Source organism: Geotrypetes seraphini, chromosome 14, assembly GCF_902459505.1.
Source record: "Geotrypetes seraphini chromosome 14, aGeoSer1.1, whole genome shotgun sequence".
NCBI classification, from domain to species: Eukaryota; Metazoa; Chordata; class Amphibia; order Gymnophiona; family Dermophiidae; genus Geotrypetes; species Geotrypetes seraphini.
This window is the reverse complement of record NC_047097.1, coordinates 71,742,179-71,757,229: the sequence shown is the minus strand read 5'-3', so window position 1 is coordinate 71,757,229 and position 15,051 is coordinate 71,742,179. Positions and strand designations below refer to the sequence as shown.

The window sequence follows — 15,051 nt, the reverse complement described above, 5'->3', positions numbered from 1 at the left end:
CCCTCTTCCCCGCCCCCTTGCTGCGCATGTGTGCTCCCCTTCCTCGTACCTTTTCATCTTCAGTGCGAGCAGCCATGAAGTAGCTGCTCGCGTCAGCTTCGGCGCTCTTCGATGTTCCTAGGCGCGGGTCCTGGACGTGACGTCAGAGAGCACAGAAGCTGACGCGAGCAGCAACTTCGTGGCTGCTTGCACCGAAGATAAAAAGGTTACTGGGGAAGGGAGGCGCATGCACGCAGCAGGAGGGGGGGCAGTGAGCAGGAGGGGTGCCAGCACCTTGAGGAAGACTGCTCCCCCCACCCCCCCTTACCATGCCACTGAACTACACTACAGTGCTCTGTACGTAAACAAGAGTGTATGAATCTTACCTCCTTGATTAAGGATCCAATGTAGAGGGATGTCAGTGGTGCCTGTTCTGCTGGTTTGATAACTATGGTGTTCCCACAGCAAAGGGCTGGAGCCAGTTTCCAAACGAGCATCAGCAATGGAAAATTCCACTAAAGTAGACAGAAGAGGAGAGGTCAGGGCTGCTCAGCTATCTGCTCCATCTTCTGTCTTATTGCCTCTCCTAAACATCAGTCTACCTGCTGGCCTCTCTGATCTACATCTCTCCATCCCTTTCCCCCCCACCCCTGCAACATATGGAGACCCTTACTCTTCAATCCTATAAATAGCACCCAAATGTACATGTGATCCCAAGATCCACATGCAAATAAATTAAATAACAAGCAGTTAACAATTTTGTGACTGTGTACTTGAGTCTGAGTTAGGTCTATCTGATGTTTGATATGGAGTTCTTTCCATTCATTTAACAATGTTTTTATTGTAAACCGCAGAGGACTGATGCCAGCTTCAGCGGTATATCAACTTTAATAAACAAACAATTACAGTGAACTCTCCGTATTCTGGCACCCATGGGGATTGGTAGATGCTGGATAAATGTAGTTTCTGGTTGCTTGAGAATTAGCATTAAAAATAGGCATAACTACTGTAATACTATACCCATCACCCCTCTCCCCACTTGTAGGTCCAGCATCTGTTCCTCCCTTCCCACCCTCTTTTCTGTTCTGGGTCACTTTCTCTCTCCCCCCCCCCCCCCCCCCTTTTTAGAGGTCCTGTATTTATCCATCTCCCCTCTCTACCCTTTACCCTGCAGGTCCAGCATCCATGTCCCTTTGTTGTTCCCTCCCCCCCCCCCCCCCCCACCGTGTCTGGAATCTCTTACCAGCAGCTCTCCTGAAGTAGCAGAGGCAGCCATATCATTTCAGCTGTCTCCCATGATATACTAATTTCTCCCGTGGGTACTAGAACCCAGATAATCTGTGCAAATTTTGATTTTGAGAGCAGATAGTAAATAAATGGCAAAACTGTTAGAACATAAGAATAGTCTTACTGGGTCAGACTAATGGTCCATCAAGCTCAGTAGCCCATTCTCACAGTGGCCAATTCAGGTCACTAGTACCTGGCCAAAACTCAAAGAGTAGCAAAATTCCAGAATCCCAAAGAGTAACAAGATTCTAGAACCCCAAAGAGTAAAAAGATTCCAGGCAGAATCTCAAAGACTAGTAAGATTCCGGAACCCCAAAGAGTAGCAAAATTCCAGAATCCCAAAGAGTAACAAGATTCTAGAACCCCAAAGAGTAAAAAGATTCCAGGCAGAATCTCAAAGACTAGTAAGATTCCGGAACCCCAAAGAGTAGCAACATTCCAGAATCCCAAAGAGTAACAAAAGATTCTAGAACCCCAAAGAGTCTCAAGATTCCAGGCAGAATCTCAAGGAATAGCAAGATTCCGGAACCCCAAAGAGTAGCAACATTCCGTGCTACCGATCCAGGGCAAGCAGTGGCTTCCCCCATGTCTGTCTCAATAGCAGAGTATGGACTTTTCCTTCAGGAACTTGTCCAAACCCTTCTTAAAACCAGCTACATTAATATAATCTAAAATCTCCAATATAAAGCAGCAATCAAGGTATGGTCTAGTGCACTTACTGGGGTGATGGCGCCACACACACCTATAGGCTCATGCCTAGTAAAGCAGACACACGTGTCATCTGTAAAACAATGAAAACCAAGAAAAGCATGAATCCCATATTTCTTGGATATTGTGTGATTGAACAATGAAATCAAGGGGTCCTGCAAATGCTTTGATCAAGAATGATGGGGGAGGGGTGGAGAATTTAACAAGTTTCAAATTATCTGGTTATCTGAAAGCAGCAACACACAGACCTTATCCTGGTCCATGGCCTTTCTTTTACAGGACAGAATCAAACTTGGAAAGCAACAATAAAGCATCAGAGCAATTTTATAATGAACATAAGAACTGCCATCTCCGGATCAGACCTTCGGTCCATCAAGTCCGGCGATCCGCACAAGCGGAGGCCTAGCCAGGTGTACACCTGGCGTAATTTTAGTCACCCATATGCCTCTCGTAAGGAGATGTGCACGCCCAAGGTCTTCACCAGGAATGAGAGAGGCAGTGAGAGGGAACCGACTTCAAAACTCACAGCGATTGAGAATCAACTTACCCACAGGAATGGTTTTGCCCTGGACCTTATCTGCCCATCCAGCATAGTATCTTAGTGTCTTTATACAGCCCTCCAGGTCAATCAGGAAGGCATGGAGAAAAGGTTTCCCCGTGTCTATTGATTCCAGCGTCTGAAAAATAAGTTACAGTAAAATCAGAGCTGGACGCCGCTAAGTAGGTAGATCGGCGGTGCAGAACTCAAAATGGTTTAATTGGTGTGGTAATTGAAAACGCCATTAAAAAAGCCAAGTAAAACACAAATACAATCCACATAGAAATTAGCAAGGCACCTAGCACTGCCTAACTGAAAAATGTGTGTGATTAGGGGAAGAGCATAGACGTGGAATGCTTTAGGCATTGGTAAGCATCTGTCTTAAGTGCCGGTAAATTAGGCCATGAAAACCCCGACCTAATACACCGGCACATAACATTATGATGCCCACCAGCACCTGTCGAGTTAGGCGCCACTAGGACGCACCTTTTTCCCCTCAATTGCTTAAAATATGGGGGTGCGTCTTATGCGCTGGTAATCAAAATTATGAGTTGAAATTTCAGTCTGTCTAAAACTTCTGGTTTATATTAATATACCATCACATTGTTTCTGTTCTCTCTCGGACACCGACTGTTCTATAGTACAGTAGAGTACTTTGAACTTGGTAGATTTGTCAAGAATATTATCGGTGTTCTGTGACATTTTATGTTGGAAATTATGGAAAAATGTAGAAAATTTTTTTTTTCTTAAAAATGTGTATAAAAAAAGGGAGTGTGTCTTAAACGCCGCTGTGGCAAATATTGTAATTCTATAAAAGACACCTAAAGGTTGATCGACAACTGTATCAAATGACACCAAGCCTTTAGGTGCTGCCTATAAAACCAGGCCCAAGGGATTGAGGGGTATAGATAGGTGTAGAGATGGATTATAGGGATAGGAGTAGAGATAAGTTATAGAGCTAGTCAGGGACCACTGCTCAGGCAATGGGCCTGATGGGCCGCCGCGGGAGCGGACCGCTGGTTGAGATGGACCTCTGGTCTGCCTCAGCGGAGGCAACTTCTTATGTTCTTATGCTTGTGTGTCGCTGCTTGTCCTGTGATCTAATGACTTGACGGGACGTCCCAGAACACAGCTTTCCATCCCAAGTACATCAGTCGCTGGTGACTTAAATCCCTTGTGTCCAAATGTGATTGTTCAGCTTTCGGGATGGGCAATAAACCTGACCCAGCCTAATCTTACGCTACCGCTTTGCTGAAATCATCTCCCTTGGTAAACATCAGCACACGTTCACGATAAAAGACAGTGTTGGACAGAAACTAAGGGCTCCTTTTACGAAGCCACATTAGCGGCTTTATCAGGCGCTGATCCCCGTGCTAGCCAAAAAAACTACCGCCTGCTCAAGAGGAGGCCAGTGCGGCCGGCAGTTTAGTGCGTGCGTTCGGTTAAACCACTAACGCGGCTTCATAAAAGGAGCCCTAAGTAAATGTAACTAATTACTGTGTTACTTTTACTTGTTAAGTACAGGATAACATTTCTTACTTTTACTGAAGTAATAATTTCACCAATTTTACTACTTTTACCTAGTTATATCTGGTGCTTGCAGTTAAATGTAAAAAGTAAAAACAGATGAAAGATGTAAATGGAAATTTCTCAGGAAAGCAAATCAAACAAACAGGATTTTGCTATTGCAAACCTCATCATGCAAACAATGGATCGTGTCATCGTAAATTCGGCCCAACAAAACAGTGATGAGTTGGGTCACTTTGAAGCTGAAGCTAGTAGCAATTCTTGGTGAACAGACATGTGTCTATCACAACAGGTCACCCCAAGGAAAATGTTACATTGGGGTGACTGTCTGCTGGACAGAGAGGAAGCCTGCTTGTCTAGCCCTAAGACTGAAGGGCTCCCGGACATTTGAAATTCTTGCAGCGATTCTCAAAGATGTTCAAACAGTTGCCATCAAATGAAAAATTGCTAGAACAACAGACAATGATTCAAACTTTGTGAAAACCTTCTCTGTAATTTATTTATTTAATTTTCTATACCGTTCTCCCTGTCTGTCCTAGTGGGCTCACAATCTATGTAATGTACCTGGGGCAAAGGGGGGATTAAGTGACTTGCCCAGGGTCACAGGGAGCAGCGGGGGTTTGAACCCACAGCCTCAGGGTGCCGAGGCTATAGCGTTAACCACTGTGCCACTCTCTCCCTGTAATAACAAAGATGAAGATGCAAATAATGAATTAAACCACATGCAGATGATAACGACAATGATGATAAAGTATTTTTCGCTATACAGAAGTGTTTCAGAAAGATTCCTTTGATCAATATGTGTATACCTAGTCAAAAGACATCAGTAATACTTCAGTCTGGTCCGATTTGAAGAATGTTTTAATCAGATTGAGCAATCTACTTTCTGCAAGTGCAGTTCAGCACTTTTTTTTAGCTTTGCTGGTTTAATAATGACTCACAAGCACCCTTCCATGAGTTTTACTAAAAGCAAAGTGGATTGAATTGTAGAGCAATAAAATTGTTGGGATAAAAACATTAACGATAGTTGCATTCATTACTTTTTTACAATAACCTTTTAATCTTTTTTCTTTTACATAAGTAAATCTTTTAATGTGTTCTTCAATGTACTTTTAAGTATTTTTAAAAAATGCATGTATTTTTACTTTAACTTTCAAGTTTATTTCAATCTGACATACCTCTTAAAATACATCCTAAGCAGTTTACATAAAGCATAACCGAAAGTAATTTAAAACAGGGAGGCTTGACATAAACAATTGAAATAATGTAGGAAAACAGCAAGGTTACATCATATCATAAAATAAAAATTGATGGGGGAGGGAAAACCAAAAGGGAGTGCGGTTAGAGTGAAATTAGGACCCAGGTCTATCCTTCTCATCACACTTTAGTGCTTTATGTGACTGTCCATCTCCTTTGCTCCTCTCAACACTCACTTTCTTAATAAGTTTAGGGACTCTCTGTTCTCAGTGATTGGACCTACCTTTTCGAACAAGCTTCCTCCAGGTCTTCCTTTACAACATTGTCTCTCAAACTGTGTACCATGGCACAGTGGCTTGCCCCAAAGAGATTCCAGGTGCGACACGAGAGATTCCCAAATTTTCCTTTATTTTTTATAAATTCCCTTCATAAGTATACACTAGAATAGATGACATATATGTCGCATACACAAGAGTCTGTCAAGTGCATAAGGATACAACCACCCAGACGTGACTGATCCGTGAAAACTAACGGAAGTCATTTTATTTTTTATGCAGTAGTTATCCTAACTTGAGCAACAAAGCAATCAAGGTTTTCTTACCCTTTGGATCCTCTTATATTTGCGAACTTGGATTTTCAGCTCCAACAGAAATTAAATATATATGTAAAAAAAAGAGAACAATTGCAGATGGTGGATGATGAAATGCGTGTTTGCTTGTCAACTATCAAGCTGCGTTTTGAGTTAATTTGCACTCAAAAACAAGCACATCCATCGCATTGAGTAGCAATTTTTTTCTATCTACTTTAGGCCTCCTATTATCAAACCGCTCCGACACTCAGGAATTCTATGAGCATCGGAGCTGGCTGGCAATAAAAAAAAACCAAAAACCCTAACACAGCTTGATAAAAGGGGGCCTTAGTTTTACCTTTCTTACAATTACCCATACATAGCTTACAGAACTTTAAATAAATAACTCTCAAATTTAATTTTTTTTAATTGTTTTGAAATTATCATTTCATTTATAATGTGCTGCAAAAAAACATTTGTTCTGTTTAGTGTGCCATATTAGAAAAAAAAAGTTGGAGACACGGCTTTACATAGTTCAGAAGAGCACTGTTCAAGACTAACTTTTTCTGTGAGATGTTAGTTCCCCTCACCTTGTACCCCCTTCACAGCCCACGGGACATGTCAAAGTGCTGCGGATCCAAAAGCAGCCTGACTGTTTTCTCCTTTTCTGTCCTGTATTAACTGTATTTCTTTTTTTTACTCTTCTATACTATTATTTGCATGTTGTAAACCGCTTGAGCGGAACGGCGAATAAAGAGAAACTTGAAACTTAAAGTCTAAATCCATTTCTAGTTTTCAGTGAAACTTCGGGCTCTTTATCTTGCTCAGTGGGCTGGATTCTCAATGGAATTAAAATGCCAGCCCTGTAAGCTGATCGCCGGTCAAAGAGGCGGAGCAGTTTGCACAGAAGTTGCCCCTGCCAAGAGCAGGATTTTCTGATTTCTGCTCTGTAGTGTTTTGCTTTTCTGCTTTTGGCTCACAAGATTAAGTCAGGCTTATGGAAAGAGGATGGGTCCACAAGTGCTCATTTGCTGATAAGAAGAGAATCACAGGGGTGGGTAGCAAGGCCTCCCACCCGTTTTATTAAGAAAAGATGTGTGTCCTGGTATGCAGCTTGCAACCCGCTGCCAAAACAAACAAACAGCGCACGGAGGGATGCAAGGGAAACCAAGACAGGGCTGATATGGAGCTGGAAGGAGGGAGGCACTGGGGACATCTAAGGAAATGCTTCTTGGTTGAGGGCAGTGGAAAACTGGAATGACCCCCAACTGAAGCTGGGAGAACCAGCGCCATGACACTATTTAGGCAGATACAGGTGGGGGTGGGAAGAGTTGGAACTGGGTAAGCTCTATGATAAGTCATGAGGTCTAGGACAGGGGTGTCAAAGTCCCTCCTTGAGGGCCGCAATCCAGTCGGGTTTTCAGGATTTCCCCAATGAATATGCATGAGATCTATTAGCATACAATGAATGCAGTGCATGCAAATAGATCTCGTGCATATTCATTGGGGAAATCCTGAAAACCCGACTGGATTGCAGCCCCTGAGGAGGGACTTTGACACCCCTGGTCTAGGACTAGGTATGGAAATAGCTGCCAAGTTACCCAGTTCCAGGAGAGACTTTTTTGGCCAGTCCTGGTTTAGACCTTTCATCCTTGTTTAACCCATTGAAATCAGTGCTGCAAATCCCATAATGAATCAGGATGGAGTTGTCTGAAATCAAGCACTGGCCTAAAATCTCCCTCTTGTAATTGGGCAACTTGGTGGCTCTGTAAAGGCTAAGGGCCAAAAAGGGTTACTACAGTATTGTAAAAACCGGACCCATGGCCCCGCCTCCAGGCACACCCAGTTCTACCCAGCCCCACCCAAGTCACGCCCCATTCTGCCCCAGCCTTGCTCCCTAGCCCCGCCCCTCAACCTGTTCTCATGCTCGGAGCCACGTTGGAAGGATATTGGCGCATGCACATGCATGTACATGACATCTCTGCGTTGCATCCCCACATATGCAGATGCTGTCCCAACACGGTCCCGAGCTGGAAGCTTTTCACAATCTGGACAAAGTGCTGGGTTTTGAAAAGCCGTCCAGATGCCCGGACATGTCCTCTAAAAAGAACACATGTCCAGCTAAATCCAGACGTCTGGTAACCCTACGACTACTACTATTATGAATTATTTTTATAGCGTACCAGACGTAAGCAGCTCTGTACAGAGTCATGAAGGAGAGTCCTTGCTCGAAGGAGCTTACAATCTAAACAGACAGGACAGACAAACAGGATGCCAGAGTAGGGGATACAGCTAGGGGGCGATGGTTAATATGCTGGCTAGGGTGGTGGGCAGTGGGAAGTAGGGTTATGGATTGAAGGCAACCTTACGTTCATCTCTTAAAACTCAACTGCAAAGGTATAAGAAGTAGCAGCATAACTAAATTTCCTTATAACTATTATTATAATGATTGAATGTTTGCATGTTAAATGTAGAGTATAAATAATTTGGTGGTCAAAATCTCTTGTCGAGCTGTTTTAACTCTAGACATTTGTTAACTTTTTAATAATAACTTTCAGAGTTTTATAACTAACAATATTGAATTATCTACGCTATCTGGGGAAGCCATATTCAGATTTCCTCAACTGCTTGAATCAGTGTCCAATGGTCAAACCATTATTTCAGAAGTTAAATACAGCATGTGGTCTATCCAGTCTGCCAAACCATGCCATCTACCATCTCTTCTTCTCTCTTAGAGAACCTATGTGCTTGTCCCACCACCTCTACTGGGAGGCCATTCCACACATCTACCACTCTCTCCATAAGGAAGGTAACTACAAGCTGTCCTCTTTCACCTTCATCCTATGCCCCCTCATTCCAGAGTTTGAAAGAAACTCACCTCCTGTGCATTTATTCATGGAGGTATTTAAATGTCTACAATTTCTCCCTTCTCCTGCCTTTATTCCAAAGGATACATTTTGAGATATTTAAGTCTATCCTTATATGATGAAGACCAATGACCATTTTTGTAGCCAGCTTGTGGTCTTCAGAATTGTACAGAGTACTGTAAGTGAGGTCTCCAGAGACATGGAGGGGCATTTCTGATAGGACTTTGAGAAAGGTGTCCAGAAATCCAATAGAGAAAATGTTCATTTTCAAAACAGCAAGATATCTATCTTATATTTTTTTACAATGATCTATCTAGACACTTTGACTCTTAGTCTATCTTTTTGGCCATTTTACAATACAAAAATATATTTTAAAAAATGCACAAGGCAAGCCATTGGGATGTCCAAACAGCCAGCATTCTTAGCAAACTGGCCATACAGATGGCAGATAAATGCTAAAAGGGAGGGACAGGTATGGACCTGACTCTGAAAGACATCTCTCCAGGGATATTCCTCGGTTATAAAGAGAGAATGACCTTGCAGGACTTCAGTAGGTGGTTGCCTATGGCAGTAACTCCTGGAAATTAGTATCATTGCATCCAGGTAATTTATTACAGCTGATGATGGAGAGCTGGTCCTTTGCAAGTAGGGCAAGCTGTAGGTATACTGCCTCCTTAGGTGAAAACTGAAAAATATTGACTTCACTATTGCTACCGTCCTCAGCCTTATCTGGATTTTCTCCTCCCTTTCCGTTGCCCTCATTACCTCATTACCATGCTCCTAAGCCTTCTCCCCTGAGGAACGAACTGAATATAGTTTTTTATCACTCCGAGGCACTGTTGCAATTGTGCTGCTTCTCTCTCCCCCAAAGAAGATTTGATGCCACCAACAATATCTATTGTAGAATCTACACAGGATGGGACACTTTTGGATTTGCTAACATACCCTCTGCTCATTGGGTGTGAGGCAAAACCAGAGGGGCTCTGCTTACAGATAGTGTGTGGTGCAGTGGTTAAAGCTACGGCCTCAGCACCCTGAGGTTGTGGGTTCAAACTGCTCCTTTTGACCCTGGGCAACACACTTAATCCCCCCATTGCCCCAGGTACAATAGACAGATTGTGAGCCCACCAGGACAGACGGAAAAATGCTTGAGTACTTTTGAATAAATTCGTGTAAATCATTCTGAGCTCCTCTGGGAGAAGAATATAGAAAATTGAAAAAATAAATAGTGTGAAAAATTTCAGCCTCGGATAACCAGAGCTGGCATTGTGACATCATAATGCCTCATTCCACCAATAAGAGCCAACCTCATCAGTGATGTCACAATGGCTGGATTGTCCTGTACTTGGCTCACTTTTACTACATTTCGATTTCTAGAGTGGTGCAGTGGTTAAAGCTACAATCTCAGCACCCTGAGGTTGTGGGTTCAAACCCTCACTGCTCCTTGTGACCCTGGGCAAATTACTTAATCCCCCCATTATCCCAGGTATATTAGATAGATTGTGAGCCCACTGGGACAGACAGGGAATTAATGTAAACCGTTCTGAGCTCCCTTGGGAGAACGATATAAAAAATTCAATAAATTAAATAATTAACCACATCAAAAGGAATAAGGAAATGATAGTGTCACCTCGGTAACAGCAGCAAAAACCTCCTCTTTACCAGGCACTTTGAGAAGTAAATGGACCCTCTGCTGTCACATCTCTTCCTACTCCAATCTCCTTCCCAAGTCCTCTTTCTCCACTACTTGACTTGGCCCACAGGAGAACATGGCTGGTGGTCCATCACATCTAACAAGTTCCAGCTGCTACCAGCTCCTCTTCCTCTGGCATGGCTCAGATAAGCTTCTGACCCACATTAAAGGAAGAAATCCCAGTGGAAGCAAGATAGGATTGACCTGCTGCATCTTTTTTTGGCCCCTTGAGGATGTGAAGAGATGATGGTTGACTATCCTTCTTTCATTGGCCCTACAAGCTATGTCTGAAAGAGTAGCATATGGTATACCTAACAAATCACACATGGAATGGGCAATGGTGCTTTCTTGGGCATTTGCATCTGTGGAGTTGTATAAGTTGCTTGCCCCAAAAGCTGGCTTTGTGTGTAGCTGATAAGAGAAAGCGCCTGGTCCTGATGGCAGCTAAAGAAGAGCATAGAGACTGGGAAGATGAAGAGGAGGTATGAAAGTGTCAGAAGCACTGTAAGGCCTTGAATGGTATGGAAGTGGCAGCTGTGGGTGGAGGCCTGGTTTGGGGGTCATGTGGTGGGAGGGAATTTTCCTTTTACAACTCAAAAACTGATCTAGTAGATTGTGACAAAACAAAACTGCACATGGAGAGTCCGAAGAAGGGACCTCGGAGACCTAATTCACAGCAACATTAAAGACAATTTATCTAATTGGGCCAATGAAATTCTCTCACAACATTAAGCGTGTCCCATTCTCCTGATACCAATATGGCAGCAGGCATCCTAACAGAAATGTAAAGAATGGATAATGTTCCAACATGCTGAACCATCAACCACATGATGCCATTAGTCTTATACCTAATGGGTGGTACATCCCCTCCCTGTACTTACCGCCAAGGTGACTCGCTCTCGCTCAATGAGGTCTGCCAGTTTCTGGAGCAGTCTCCCTCTGCCGGTAGCATCTACTTGTCTCCATGGAGATCCCCGTTCAAATGCAGCTCTTGCCGCCTGCACCGCTTGGTCTACATCAGGCTGCCAAACAAGGATAACAAAATCAAGAAGGATAGTCCTCTAAACACAGTGCCAACTGGTGGCCTACAAAAGAAGTGATGTGACAATATGGGGTGTGCTTCCTTCTTCTCTTCCCTGTCTCTATCTCTTCCATTGCACTCAGCCCTGTCCCTCCCCCCTCAGCTCTCCTGCAGTAGCATTTCTATGCATGTTTACTTGGTACCAGTGTTAAAGACCATTCAGTCTGCTGGGCAGGGTGCTTAGGGTTGAGAACTCATTCCCTGCACGTTACCTCCTTTGCTTTTGGCTCAGGGTGACAGGCTTTATCCTGCCTTTTTCTGAACAATAAACCAGCAGCAGCAGGAAGGACTCAGCTCTTTCTGGTCGCTGCTTCTCTGGAGGCCCCTGTTTCACGAGCTGGTCTCTCCCCCGTCTGCAGAACAGTGTAGCTCTGCGTTTGTGAGCTAATTGTTTCTTGAGTATTTGCCAGTCAAAAAATACGGTCTCTGCCCCCCACAGGACCCCCTCTATCCTCCACCTCGTGGCAGTTGTACACAGACACCCTGATAATTTAAATGGCAGGCATAGTTGCACAAAAAAAGTGTGAGAACTTTCTAGAACACCTGTCTTACGTGTGTATAAGTTAATGGTTTGATTGGACCTTAATTGGCATATAAGTGCCACTGATGGTCAATAATTGGTTCTAACGACCAGTGATGCAGATTAGTGGGGCTACAGCTAAATCCTAAGACAGAGGTAAGTGATGAGTGGGTCAAACGCACAGTATGAACACTATTTTTCAAGTACCTTTCTTATTTCTAATCTTAATGTATATTTTCTGTAAACCGCTTAGAACCTAACGGATGTAGCGGTATATAAGAAATAAATTACATTACATACATTACATTACATATTTTAGCACACAAGTTACAGAAGATTGCCAGTGATGCGCAAAAGGCAGATAAAGGCCACATGGCCCATCCAGTCTGTCTATCCGCAGCGTCCACTATCTCCTCCTCTCCCTAAGAGATCCCACATGCCTGAACATGTGAGTGGACTGGATCTACATTTTGGCACTTCTTTGCTGAGTTAAACTCGTATTCTATAATGGCTTTGATGCAAAATTTGTCTGTAAAAGAATTCTGGCTTAGTTTATCACTCCCTTTTTGGGCACAAAACTGTGGTTCCCTATATAAGAAAGCAAATAGAATGTTAGGCATGATAAAGAAAGGAATCACGAGTAGATCGGAGAAAGTCATAATGCCGCTTTATAGGGCAATGGTCAGACCACACTTGGAATACTGTGTCCAACATTGGTCTCCCAACCTAAAGAAGGATATAAAACTGCTGGAGAGGGTGCAGAGACGAGCAACGAAGCTAATAAAAGGTATGGAGAACTTGGAATACGAGGAACGACTTAAGAGACTGGGATTGTTCTCCCTTGAGAAAAGGAGACTGCGAGGGGACATGATTGAGACTTTCAAAATACTGAAAGGAATCGACAAAATAGAGCAGGAAAAAAAATTATTTACAATGTCCAATGTGACACGGACAAGAGGACATGGACTGAAGCTAAGGAGGGACAAGTCCAGGACAAATATCAGGAAGTTCTGCTTCAGGTAATGAGTGGTGGACACCTGGAATGCTCTCCCAGAGGAGGTTATAGCAGAATCCACCTTTCTAGGATTTTAAAAGCAAACTAGATGCACATCTCCTTATGAGACGCATAGAGGGATATGGGTGACTGAAATTACGCCAGGTGTACACCTGGTGCGGATCACTGGATTCAATGGACCGAAGGTCTGATCCAGAGACGACAGTTTTTATGTTCTTAATTGCCTCCATAATGACGCAGGGAGCACTCCTAGGTATCCGTCCAATTATGACAAAATAAAAGCTGACACTTGCTCCACTCCATGCCCTCCCCTTGTTACCCCATGCATCCCCATGCTTGCTCCCACTCCCTTGTCACATGGACAGCTCCACCCTTCCCCTGCCCTCACTAGGGCTGTCATCTCAAAAACAAACCTGACATATATTACATTACATTACATTAGTGATTTCTATTCCGCTTGTACCTTGCGGTTCAAAGCGGATTACATAAGAAGAAGCTGGACATTTCCAGGAGGGTACGTGACATTTAGGGTAAGACATAGTTACAGAATGAGTATAGACTTGGTAACATTGGATGAGAGCAGTTATATTACATTACATATCAAATCTTTTTCCAGGCGTTGTTAGGTAATAAATCGGTAGGAAGAATTAGGTTTTGGTTATTTATTTATTTATTTATTTTTTTTTTTTTTTTGGTCGGTTGAGGATATGGTGTCAGGGAGTGGGTATGTACATGGCATGTCTATGAGTGTGGGGAGAGTGTGGCGCAGTGGTTAAAGCTACAGCCTCGGCACCCTGAGGTTGTGGGTTCAAACCCATCCTGCTCCTTGTGACCCTGGGCAAGTCACTTAATCCCCCATTGCCCCAGGTACATTAGATAGATTGTGAGCCCACCGGGACAGACAGGGAAAAGTGCTTGTTCTGAGCCCTCCTGGGAGAACGGTACAGAAAATTGAATGAATAAATAAATAAAATATTTCACAAACTGTACATCATTGCCTTGGGTGAATCTCTTTATAAAGGTGGTTCATAAAACCAAATAAAGAGAAACAGACCAAACCCATCAAAAAACAAATACATTCCTGACATATAAAAAACCTTTAATCCAGGACTCACAATGCAAAAATCCAGTCTATAAAAAGGCACCACCCTATAATATCAATGCAAAAAAACCAGAGCGACAGAAACTTCTAAAGATTCCTTTAGGTTTGAACGGTTTTTATTAATGACACGGACAAATCCACAAGAACAGCATATCAAAATCCCATGTCTGCACAACCCAGCAGGATGGAGTAACGAAATACCTGCAGGTCCCCATCTGTCACCCCTCAGGTCCCACCGTCCTCCCCAGGAACCCCCCCCCCCCAAGGTGGCTAGCAAAGAAACCAGGATCTCCAGATAACCCACAAGTCCTATTATAACTCATTGAGCAGATAACTGCTCCAAATAAGGCCTAAAGATCCCTTTAAAAACTACGAACTAGCAGAATACAGCTCCGTGGGAATACATGCAAAACACAGACAGTTCCTCAGCAAATATAAACTGACTCCAAGGTTTTCTTTTTCTCCTTTTCGTTACTTCTCCCCTACTTCCTTATTTTTGTAGTGGACCTTTTCTCTTTTGGGGTGTTGAAGTCTCTTTTAATGAATGAACTGACCGGGGGCTGTGCCTGGCCATCGTAAACTCAGAGAGACCATCAGGAAGAGTTAACTTATGTCATATTTCAGATCTGATAAGATTTGCTTTGTATCCCAAAAGTAAACATTGTAGTGATCCATTGTAATGACCTCTTATCTGTCAAATAACACAGAACATCATCTCTGAAGGCATCCCTACCCATTTCCACCTCTTCTTAACATTCATAACATAACATATCATGCTTCTATACCGCATAATCATGAGTTCAATGCGGTTTACAAAAGTTACATATGTAATTAACAAAGAAAAGATCATAAAACAACTAGTCGACCAGATATTTAGAGAAAAGATAAGACTTCAATTGTTTTCCGAAATGTTTGTAAGAATAAGATACCAATAGCAGTGAAAGAAAATCCTTATTGTAAAGAGCTGCT

At 43.0% G+C, this 15,051-nt stretch overlaps 1 protein-coding gene across 1 annotated transcript in view; it reads right to left on the bottom strand.

The window, feature by feature from the left end:
• The window catches only part of ALDH1A3 (aldehyde dehydrogenase 1 family member A3), a 43,162-nt gene that overhangs the window by 11,423 nt on the left and 16,688 nt on the right, over window positions 1-15,051 (bottom strand). The window contains exons 3-6 of the mRNA XM_033920176.1: window positions 11,246-11,386; window positions 2,522-2,651; window positions 1,986-2,047; window positions 366-494 (exon numbers count right to left, since the gene is read on the bottom strand). Coding sequence (XP_033776067.1) covers window positions 366-494; window positions 1,986-2,047; window positions 2,522-2,651; window positions 11,246-11,386 — 462 coding nt within the window. The remainder of the gene's footprint in view (window positions 1-365; window positions 495-1,985; window positions 2,048-2,521; window positions 2,652-11,245; window positions 11,387-15,051) is intronic.